General features: G+C 39.9%; 1 protein-coding gene across 2 annotated transcripts in view; it reads left to right on the forward strand.

Annotated features, from left to right (window-relative positions):
• LOC126374670 (membralin) overlaps window positions 1-12,226 on the forward strand; it is an 87,919-nt gene extending 75,693 nt beyond the window's left edge. For both annotated transcript variants that reach the window (XM_050021382.1, XM_050021381.1), the window contains exons 10-11: window positions 4,385-4,484; window positions 11,126-12,226. In XM_050021382.1, coding sequence (XP_049877339.1) covers window positions 4,385-4,484; window positions 11,126-11,788 — 763 coding nt within the window. In that variant the 3' untranslated portion in view covers window positions 11,789-12,226. The remainder of the gene's footprint in view (window positions 1-4,384; window positions 4,485-11,125) is intronic.
• The last annotated feature ends 438 nt before the right edge of the window (window positions 12,227-12,664 follow it).

A 12,664-nucleotide genomic window follows, 5' to 3' on the forward strand; every position in this document is an offset into this window, starting at 1 on the left:
GTTTTGGATGCTCTGCGTTTGCCCTATACTTTTCGTCGTCAGTCTTTTGTTTATAAACATATTTCATTTTAACGTTAAGTATTATTATTGACTTGTTTTAATTCATATCGTCGAGATAAGCGTACCGTAGAACGGTTCCTTTGTAAGAAGCCGAACCCTATAAAGTTCGAATTGTTTTCCCAAAGACTATGTAGAAAAGTTTGCAGATAAACCTAAACGAATTCATAATTTAAAACCAAGCAATTTCCTGCAGTGGTACTGGAACTATACTAAGATTAGGGCTTCAGGGCGAAGTTGGGCGACAGGAGCAAGTTTGTGTGTTGAACCGCATTTGTCGGATCCGATCGCAACTTCCACCCTCGATTAGCATCGACACCAACTTGTGCCGTTCACTGCCTCGGTATCCGGATTTCTCATTCATAGCATGCAGAGTAGGAGGGGCGCGACTGTTGCCGCTTGCGCTTTGTGATCAATTCCAAGATTAATTTGGTGACGTGAATACGTTTTAAGTGAGGAGATCGTACGTGTCTTTAAATCATGACAAGATAGTAATAAAATCGTATTATATTAAGGGTTGTATACATAAGGCCCCGACTAGACTTCTAATACCTGATACCATTTTGAAATTGGCCAACTTTATAACTCTTCGCAGAGGAATTTTCGTAGTCGGATGTTAATAAAGTGAGATGCGTTATTGCCGAAGCGGGTTAGTTGTGAGTTATTGGATAGTTGGTATTGTCGCAGTGGCGAGTGGCGGTGCGGCGTCCGCGGAATTTCATTTCGTTAGTGGTGGGCCGGGGTTGCGGATGCCTGCGGTCTGAGCCCTGCCAGCAGCGGCTCCATTGCCTCGCTTTGTCTTCTACTCATATGCAACGTGACATTGAAATGAGCACATTAATGTGTCACTAGCAACCTTCAATGCTCATCTAATCCATATGCCCTTAAAATTTAACTATAGCTATACATAGAATACACGGGTCCATGATATTATAAGTAGGCAGTTATTTGTTGTATTGAACACATATATCGATACTATCGCGGAAAGTGTAATTTTTGAGAGGTTCTCAAAGAAATAACTCTCATAAGTTTAAGGCATGTAGCCTTTTGCTCTATCCTTATTTCTGTATAACATCATAATTATAGGAAGGTAGCGCGTAAAGAAATTACGTAGAGATGTATAAATTATGATTCTAACGTCATAAGGTTTTCTAAGCATAAAAAAGCGTAGATAAGTGAGTTCAGAAAATGCAATTTGTGTTAAAAGGCAGCCTACGCAATCATCCTTTTACATTTTTCAGGAACCCATTAGACGCTAAGGTAAATCATGAAGTATTCACAAGGCTTAATATCGAATGCGTTGTTTGGCAAGAATGCATCATAATCCACTTGTTTAACATGTTTGATGTTAATGAAAACATGAGAATTAAATGAAGTTTAGATTTGAATTTAAAGGGATTGTTTCCCGGAAGCTAATAAATAATATTGAAGCCGGTGTGTCGCATGCGGCGTGCGACACGATGGAGCCGCCTCGAGCCGGCAGCGGCTCGCAGCTGCTCTTCGTAATATTGTGTTATACTTTATCGAATTTGCATGTTTTTACTGAATAACATTCCTTTGGCGCAGTCGAGATCAAAGGCCGAGGCGAAAGTGATTTCGCACTGAGTTAGTTCAACAAGATTCAGTTTCGCCTCTCCCCCTATCTGGCTTCTGAATAATTTTGATGTAATAAGGAAAATTGTAAATGGGCATTCGACTTTTGATATTTTATACAAGCCCGCGCCTCCGTTCTGTTTATAAGTACGTTATTTTAATGATGTGAATCGCTCCACGTGACTTACTTTATCCTAGCTCTACTTTCATAGGGTTAAATTGCTTTCAGACTACAAGACTGACGTTCTTTGTTAAAGACTCCTTTAACTTGCTCTTTTTCTTATATAATTTTTCATCTTACTTTTTACGCTGGCACATTTTTAGCATGAAGTAGAGGAAACTTTGTATTACCGTAAACCTACTTTGCGAAGGGAAGATAATACGATTATGAATACTGAAAGTAAATTGAGCGACGCGTAAGTGTCCGAGACTTGTGACGTCATTTACATCTTCCATTACTGCGAGCCGGGGACTATAAAATATTTATGGACAAAATAACATTAAGAAAACGCCGCTTGTTTCTCCTTACATGTATGTTTAATGCTTACGTAATCTGGTTGTTTGATGTCGTTGGAAGAGAACGCCTGGCCGGCTGGCAAGCCGCTTAGCACCGGACAGAAGAATCGTCCTCACCCCCTCTTTAAATTATTCCGGAAGCGATCTGCCCGTGAAATTGTTACTTAAGAACCTTAAGAACTTAATCGACGCATCTCTCTCTTTGTCTTTGTAAGACGTTTTCGCAAAGAACATTTTATTGGATTCGGTGTTTACTGTGTCCTTTTGCTTGTTATTTTGTTTTTTATATTGTTTCGCTAAAGTGTTTTTAAGACTATGTAAAATACAACACCATGCATTATTCAGATAACAATTAATTTGTAACGTAAATACGTGTATCATAGCGTAAATAACACTTTGACTTTTAATCTCGTATCTACTTTGGAAAAAGCTAATTTTATATATTTTTAAATAACTTCATCGATCGTTTAAATATGTTGACATGTTTTAATACGCTACGGTTGCGATTAATCTCGAGCAAGTAATTAGTAGCCGTATTAACATGGTAATCGCGGCTGCCGTCACGTCGCACTCACTCCATGTGACTCTAATTATAACTTTAAATGACCTAATATTTGATATACCACTCCGTTAATTGCGGTTCTCACCTCTAGTAAACTTATACTCGCGATGCATCATATTAGCGGTTATATTTAATAAAAAAAATATATATTGCATTATTGTATAGGTACTTTTGACAGGTAACGGTTGCCAATTATTTGCTAAGCGCTCATTATAATATCTCCAATGAAAAGAAGGAATTAGGTGCGCAACTTCACCAAATTCCCCTAATAAACCGTCTCGGGCGCCAACAAAGGACGACCTACACAAAAAGGCATCTTCTTACATCGTCGGCACAACACCAAGAAAAATGTGTATTTCAGTGAATATCGATTTCAAATAAAATTGCAACCTTTTCAGATAACGAGGTGACATTTCCCCTTTTCCGGGGCCCGTTTGTCGCCTTCGTCGCACATTGGGAATTTATCCACCGAAATAAGCAGATAACGAACGTAATGGTAGAAGCGGGGAATATAGGATGCCAGCAATTGGCTGCGGCGACGATTGAGTGACGAGCTTACACAGCGACGACGGTGCTCTTTTCAAGACTTGCATTGGCAACACTCTATGGATCATTACTGCGGTGTTATAATTGATTCTCGGCTGTCTGATACATCTCCTCACGATGAATTCAACTTAAGTATTTTTGAGCACATACATAATTATATAAGGTCAGGTCTATTTCCCGTCGTTGACATATTTGGATCATACGAGTAGATAGCTTATATCACGTGGTTTCCAGAATTTTTGTTCGGTTAATGGCAATACGCTCGCCCCCTTACATGGAACTTAAACATGTTGGCGAGGCGTTGGTGTATATTTATTATACACCTCTGCTTACCTACCCCTTCGGAAATGCAGGCGCGACGCTATGTTATGTTCATTTTGGATATTCACGTTTTAGGAATTAAATTCTAATTTAATACTTTCTGTATCAGTTTAAACAAGCATCGCCAAAAGACACATTCAATGTGATAACCCATTATTATCTTCCTGATAGGTGCCTAAAGTGTAGTTTTGTGTAGCCCAGTAAAATGTTAGTTTGATATAAAGCTTCTAGTCTAATAATCGCCCTATTCAAAATCTGCTATGAACATACATTGCACAATCATCATCATCATCCTCCCTCTACGAACAGCTTCTAGCGAGGGGCAAGCATCATATTACAACATAAGTAAAGACATATTACCCGATATCTTGGAAGTGAAGGCGAGTTCAATAAGCTACCAATAACGTCCGGCCATCGCGGCGAGACTGGATACTTGTTGCGCCGGCACTATGTGGTAACAAGATAGCTTCTGCTATTTTATGGCGCTCTCCAGCTTACAGCCGATGTTTATCTTCTCACAGAGTGTTTTCTGCAAACGAGACACTTGTACTGGTGGTAGTGTGGATTATTTTTAGCGCTCCTCGTCTATCAAACTGATGGTGTCGTTGACAATTTGATTTGTCAATTCGAAGTTAACCTTACAAAAACAACTAAATACCTATACATACATTTCCTTAGGGTTATCCTGTATTCACGGACTCGCTTACGTAACCAAAATATTTGTCTAGTCCGGTGACAATGGAGTATACTTATTTTTATACATGTACCTATTTGTGTTATTGTCCTCAGGTTCTTCTACTTGTACCACTTCTCGTTCTACGCGTACCACTACCGCTTCAACGGCCAGTACAGCAGCCTCGCCCTGGTCACCTCATGGCTGTTCATTCAGGTCTGTATAACTCTTTACATATATTAACATAAACATAAATAGTTTATACACGTCCCATTGCTGGGCACAGGCCTCCCCTCAATCAACCGGTGGGAGAGCGTACTCTACCATGATGCGCCATCGCGGATTACTTTATTCATTTATTAAGGATCTAGGTATATTTAATGAATATCAAACGCGCTAGACATGTGCTAATACTGTTTTATAGCATCTTGTTATTTACCGTGTGCCCACGGCTTAACGTGCCTTCCTAAGCACGGATCATATCTTACTTTCGGACAATCAGGTGATTAGGCTGTAATGTCCTAACCATACTAGGGATCACAAAGTAATTTTCCCGTGGAAGAGGCAGACCTTCAAGGCGACGGGTCGATGACATCCAGAGCTATGCAGGCCACAATTATTGTATGCTAAGGTCGCATGACACCAGAAGTGGAGAAGAGGAGAAGAGGCCTATTACCAAAGCCGGATAGATGACGGGCCACAATGAAGATGATAATTACCTACTAGTTGAGCTAATGTAACTTGCACTGTAACAGAAGTTGTTTGCCCTTGACATGCATTTGAGCGGCAATATTCAATTTAGCTGAAAAACCCGTCATTTTAAGCCGAACGACCAGGAGTGCGTGCGGATTGTTTTATTGCTGACTTGTGGCTCTGCCTAGCTCGAAAGTGATACGAGCGTGATTATATGCATTCATGTATATGTTATTTAGTCAAACGACGATGTATGTCTGAATTGACTTGTCTATCCTAGGTTTGACCAACGCTTTCGGCAAACCCCGAAAATCCCGAAATAGATTCTTATTTTCGCTTTTGACTGATGTATTTTTAGACAATCCTAGGTGTACCTACATACGATTTGTAGTTAAACGCCAGAAGTAAAATAATTCGTTTCGGCTTTAACTGAGTATATCCTAGATGTGACTAAACTGAGGTTGTCAACGACTTATTCGTTACTAGCGCTCATCACGAATGTGGTCTTATGGTGATTTAAATCGCACAACGAAATATGCGAATGTTACAATTCTCATCACTTTTTATTGCATTTGATTTCTTGCCAGACTTGAGCAATGACTAGTCTAACCTAGGAGCGACAGACCTTCGGTCTGTGACTATAAAGCCAGGTGTATATTTTGCCAAAATTATTCTGATAAATATTTTTAATTTTCACTAACCCGGGACTGAATGTGAAGCAATCATCGCTGCACGTGGCTTACCAGATAAATAACTATTCGATTCTTTAATTTACTTTTCTTACAGCATTACTTGCATAGAGAAAATATAATATAAGGTTATATCTATTTTCGTATCAACAGTGGCTACAAGTTGTCTTTGATTACTTGTGGCTCTGCCCACCCCATTTGGGATTACGGGCGTGAGTTTATGTATGTGTGTGTGTGTGTATCTATTTTAAATCTAAACGTTATACTATGTTAAGTTTCAATTACACTGTCCTATCCCGGTGCGCTATAAACAATGTTATAATTAACCCCTGAATACTTAGGCTGTAGTGTACCCCGCGGGTGGGTCAGCTGCCTACAATATTCCATTTGCCTGTGTCACCGACCATACCTACATCATAGCACCGCATACGGCATTATGATAACTCATTACAAGTGTATTTAACATGTGTAGGCTGTGTATATGTCCGGTACTCCGGTCTTTGATGTCGGTCATTCTGCCCGGGGCGGGTGACTCGCTGTACTCTTGATAAACTGTTTGTTTAAAGCGATATTAGCTCAGCCATACCACTGTTATTAATACTCGCCACTCGACACTCTGCTGCCCGAAACTATACGCTGTTGCCGACAAATTGTATGCGTGCATGAAATCTAACACGAATAGTGAGCCGTGCTAAACATAGATAATACTAAAATTTATGTACTTATACTTACGTCATCATAACGTAAAAAGTGCTCAACCTAGTTGCCGCTACTGCTCTGCTTGGCTGCATAGATAAATGAAATTGTCAACAACTTTCGGCATTCGTTTAAAACTAAGCAGGTAGCATTTATTTCGTTCCCCCATTATCTATTATCTCTTTTGGAAAACATGTAAAAATCATCCAGACAACGAAAAGTGTGCTGCAGACGTTTTAACTCATTAAAAAAAATGAAAGAAGAAGAAGCAATTTACTATATAGCCCCGTTCAGTTAATGAGGTGAAGCTTATAACCCTATACGATGCAAAACTTATAATAACTATATGTATTCAAGCGCCTAAGGGCAACATTTTAACGACGTCCTAAAGCTATCATAGTGGATCCTTGGGCTCTTGAAATATTATCTTACGGATCGGACAGCGAAAAAATAGCATGTTGTAATAAAAGGCGAGGACGACAGCGGTACAATGGTACACAGGGTCACGAGACGGCGACCGCTGGGATTCGTACGTAGTACGTAGTGATTTCACGCACTTAATTTATCTTCCCGATTTTTTTGAGGAGCTCGGTGGCGCAGCGGTAAACGCGCTCGGTCTGCGATTGTTGAAGTTAAGCTACTTTCGCAAAGGCCGGTCATAGGTTGGGTGACCACAAAAAAAAAGTTTTCATCTCGAGCTCCTCCGTGCTTCGGAAGGCACGTTAAGTCGTTGGTCCCGGCTGCATTAGCAGTCGTTAATAACCATCAATCCGCACTGGGCCCGCGTGGTGGTTTAAGGTCCGATCCCCTGTCCATCCATAGGGAAGACCCGTGCCCCAGCAGTGGGGATGTTAATGGGCTGGTGATGATGATGATGAATTTATCTTCACTGTACAGCTCCAATTCAAAAAATATCTTTATTCGGTGAGTAACATAGTTATACTTTGAATCGTTAGTTTTTGAATATTTTTAGTTAAAGGTCTTATCCGCCTAAAACTACTGCAGCTTCTCTACAGCAAAGCCGAGGTTGAAGTAGTTGACGTCATTACATAGACCCACTGAGTATTCAGAAAAATCCTGAATTAGTATTGAATTGCCAGAAATTAAATTAAAACCATTTACTTCGGAATTTAAATAAAAAGAAAATATATACGTATATCATAAGAATTTCGATTAAAATAATATCTGTTAGAAAAACTTTAATGCACTTGAAATATAATGAATCTAAATTCCGTCGACTTTTACTCATGCCTACGTTTTCATTTCGAGTATTCTTAAAACCACATGCGTGAAGATATTATTATTATTTTCCAGCTAAAGGAAAGCTTCTTAGGAGGGGCCCCGTCCGCGAGCATTTGTCAAAGAATCACGTCCCCATAGGTTATTGTGACGAGTCGTGACGGGTGTCACCTCACAAAACTCAAGTTTAATGCCGTAATCATAACACATAATATAACACAGCATTGTGCGCGAGGCCTTTTCGAAATCATAACTGGACAATATTTTTAATTTATTTTACTTATAACGATATCATTTTATCAGTTCGTAAAAGCTTGAAGACTTCTTTAACACGTCTACCAAAAATAAAAAAATTACGTATGAACCTTACGGCATAATATCATATATTTTTTAAATGCGTACAATCTCAAAGTATATGTAATTTTAATAGATCATTATGAAATGATAATAATATATTGAGGTAGAGTTATACCTGGTAACTACCACACTCCGTGCTAGAGGATCCCACAAAATAATACCTGAAATCAAATCATATCAAATCCTATTCGTCATACATGCTACTGTTGAAGTCCTTACGTATTATGATAGGAAATATAGTTGCTACATTATATATCTCTAAAATAGCGAATCAATATAGCAATATATCTGAGTGGAGGCAAATTCGCTGGCTCGCCAAACATGCGCGGAATGCGCCGCCTCGTCCCTCCAGTTGCCGTTCGCTATCCTATCACCCAGCTTCGGTTGTTGGTTTTTCAATTTATCACATTTTAGGTTCTAAGTATGTAATAAATTTTAGGAACTTTAGGTACTGTTATTTATTTTTTGGTTTGGGACCTGTGTGCCTAACTTGACTAATAATAATAAATAGTTGTAATATACAACCATGTTTTTAAAGTAGTATATCTACTGAACCATTTTAACAATGCAAAGTTATTTTTGCAAAATTGGGTTATGAATCTCTACACTTAGTTGCAGAGTTTATCATACGTATTTTTCACAATCCGCGATCCCAAACATAAAGTAGTACCAAAATATTATAATTATGGTTCCTTCGTTAACACATTACTAGTTTGCGTTATTTTTAGTTATATTAGAAAGTAAAACCTTTCCCCAACCATTATTCGTCTCTAATACGAAAGGCACAAAATGGTATAGCAAGGAAAATCGAATGCGCTTAACACGAAGACGGAGGCGTTGAGTAGGCTCTGCAGGATTACAGCAGAGGGCTGGGGAACGTGGACCCCTCCGGAATGCAAAGTGGGGGCTTATCTTATAATCATCGAGCGTGTCAACTTATTAATAAAAATCATATTTCACGAGGCCGGGGCAGGACGCGGCGCGCATACCATCACCACTCGCCACTCACTCGTCACATTAATTCTGACTCGACTCTACGCTTTGAACGAGTCGGCTAAATTAATCACTAAATTTTGTCTACGTTTCTTCAATTTGCCAATAGATTTTATATGGATATCGCAATTTTTGTGAAGCAGAGTAAGGAGTAAAACATACTCTTCCTAGGTCTCTTTCAGTTAATGAGTTATAATTTCAGTTTTGCGCGTATAACACTGTTTATGTTATTCACAATATTATTATGCATTAATTGTACTATTACGATTGATTAAATCCCTCTAAAACCGGTTATGATTTCAGGATTGTTATAATAGTTACCAAGCTCACTAAGTAAAACGGGAAACTTAAGGGTGCAGTATTAGTAAAGATTTAATAGCCGTTAGTTGAGCTAATTTCTGTCAAGTCCTAAATCAACAGCAAGAACCCGGCGTGATGGAAGCGCGGTATAGTGTAGTAATCTTCCAGATCTCTTGCAAATTATACCTAAACTAAGTCAAACACACTGAGCAGCTTACTTTGTGGTTACGTAGTTTCATGCAGAGTATACAAACGGCTTCAGCGCGGGTAATACGCTTATACATATGCAAATATATCATTAAACTATCTCAAAATGAATATTTCGATGCTGCAAAATGTAAAATCTATTGAGTTATACTTACTTCTTTTCTTTGACTTCAGAACTTTAATGTTTTCGTATCTAATTTGCTAAAATAAAATACGTAGTACTTTGTGTCTGTCGGGGGATTAGTTAAATGAAAGGGGAGTTTATTTTGAAAAAATGTCATTCCGTCCTTCGAGCACACTGCGCTGTTTTTTCTTTGCATTTTAAATCAAAATAACTTTGTTTTCGTCAGAGTTTTCTACCGTCTTTCGCATAATCAACGCGCCGACCGTAAAGTGTTCAAGACAATTTTGCGGGCAGAAATGTTATCACGACAAAGAGTTGCCGAGTCTTTGAAGTGTTGAGTCGGTTCTCTAGCAGCGTTTCACCCTGCAGTTTGCGGCTCCACTCGCGAGTCCCCTCGACTTCATAAAGTGTACATCCAACTCGCATAAGAGGCAACAGACTGGTCTGGTCTAAACTGAAAAATATCGCGAAACTCACGGACCGCTAATGAACCATTTTCATAATAAATAGCATTTGTTTAACCGTTTACTTTTTAGAATTTATATCGTTGTACCTACCTATATACTGTTTTATCATTCTCAGATCGCCCGAGGTAAAAAGTCGAAGGTTTTTTTTTTTAAATCTATACAACGAAGTCCCAACATAATCTGCTACAAACGATCTGCAAAATTGATTAAAAAGGTCCCGGTTTTTATTCACGTACCTATCTAACAGGCGCGCGGTAAATCTCAAAGCGACTGATTTTAATGGACGTATAAAAGGGCATCATCTCTGTCCATTAAATACCTTTTAAACGTTTGATCCTTTTTTGTATTTGCCATGACGATGATCCGCGAACAGATTGGGGCAGTACCGCGCCGGCTAATTAAGGCCATACTGCGGAACTTGGCGCACCCTACACCCACTCTACACTGACACCGCCGTTATGTTATACTGACAAACCTTTAAACCCGTGATCATACCTATTAATACACAACGGCGTTCATATTCCACCGCAATGTTTTATAACATCCAATTATAATTTCAAACTTATTCCGAGTTCGATACAGCGACATGAGGCGAGCTCAAAATGGATGATCAAAATTCTTTCAATTATCCGGGCAGAGCGCACGGCGCGAATAATAAATCATGAAGGTGTCGCAACTTGTCGTCGCCGGCAACCCGTTACACCCCGCCGACGACAGGAAAAAATCAAAACGAGGGATCAGAAAATATAATTTCAAATAAAAGTTGAGTCGGGAGCGGTCACAAGTTTCTTAATTAAAACTTACGTCTGACGTCGCGAGGGGAGGGAACTTTGACCCAGAAATAAATAAATAAAGAAGGTACCCACCCTGTCACGAGTCGCTCATTTATTTGTCTAAAGGAGTTTTGCTCCGTTCGACGGACGTATCTCGTAATCTGAACGTCTGTGCCCGCCGCCGCTATTAGTAGCTTATCTCGTTACCGTATATTTATTGCCACACGTTTCTATAAACCCCCAACAATGCCACGTATTTCGGTGGGTTGCAAACATTTCGTGTGGAATAGCTAATGTGCAAGGTATTTGTTTGTTGCAGCATTCCATGTTATACTTCTTCCACCACTACGAGCTTCCAGTGATACTACAGCAGGCGCAGCTGCAACAGCTGCTGCTGCGCACGCACCACGGCATGGGCGGCATGGTGGGACTGGCGGGTATCGCGGCCATGGCCAGCGGCGCGGCCTACCACGACGCGCCCGGCACAGCCACGCAGGCCACGCCGCCCACTACGCAGTCCACCACGCAGACTGTCCACAACACCGCCCAGTCTACCACGCAAACTTCACCTTCCGTCTCCACAGTACAAACCAACACCACTCACACCGGTGACGTAGCGCCCGTCCGGTCTACGCCTCCCGAAACGATCGCTACGGGAACCAACACGTCGACCGAGAACGAGGAGCGAGTCGCCGACAACAGTCTAGTTGGTAACGCCGACAAGAACGTCAGCGCTAGCGGCGATAATATTAGAATAGAGGAGATAGCCAGGAAGAATTCCAATATGGAGGTGAAGGTCGTGCATTGCAGTAACTCTGCTAATGTCGGCGACAAGAAGCGCGCTCCAAGTAGCGGCAGCAGCGTGGTGGTGTCGGCGAGCGAGGCGGCGGCGGCGGAAGGCCTGGACCGGCGACGGCGCGAGCTGGCCGACGAGGACCCGCCGCTGCACGACGCCTCGCCTGAGGCTGATGACTTAGACTAGTAACGACTATTATCCTATTTTTTGCATTAAATTATTTAGTTCGGAATCTATTTCAGCTTTTGTGAATAAAATATCGTATTTTAACTAATATCGTGTAGATTTATAAATCTCGGCGATTGCTAATAACAACAGTGTCCTCTCAATATTTACCTGTCACAATTCACAAACAAGAAGTAAATGTAGGTTCGATTTGAAGCCGGTCACCCGGGACGGTCTCGTGTTTTTGTAGGTAACGTTCGGAATGGTGATTGTAGTGTGTAAGACTATGTGCTGCCATTACAGCAAACATGTAAATATTTAGATATCGATAAATATTTATTAGGATTTATGTGTTAATATCGAATTTGTAATTTGTTACTTTAATATGCTTAGTGAATGTCTGGAGGTGGCGTACTCTTTTCAGTGATTTAGTTTATTGCAATAAAATATTTTCGTTCCCATCTGACTATTACTCATGTCTCCTATTTAGTGTGTATATATGACATAATATATTTTTCATATATATAATATTTTAACCCTATAAGGAATGCAAGCTAAAGTTATAACGAGGATCATGACAATTTTGATTTCATACGGTGAAATATTATTCAGCTGTTTCTGGTACCTACTTGCCTAAGCATTTTTCAGAAAGTACCAACAGTACTTGTAGTTGGAAAACTCGTGGAAAACACTTATTCTAAAGGATAGAAATTCTCAATAGAAGAAATATATTTCAGACCACTTATACCTAAAAGGGAATGAAGGAAAAAGAAAAAACATTACATTATTTTCATACATTTATTGTTTTTTTTTTTTATAATACTTTGTGATGTTTTGAATATTGCGGCATCGGAATCTGAAACAAAATCAAAGGTTATAAAACTATGCAAAATTACT

Source organism: Pectinophora gossypiella, chromosome 17 (assembly GCF_024362695.1).
Source record: "Pectinophora gossypiella chromosome 17, ilPecGoss1.1, whole genome shotgun sequence".
Classification (NCBI taxonomy): Eukaryota; Metazoa; Arthropoda; class Insecta; order Lepidoptera; family Gelechiidae; genus Pectinophora; species Pectinophora gossypiella.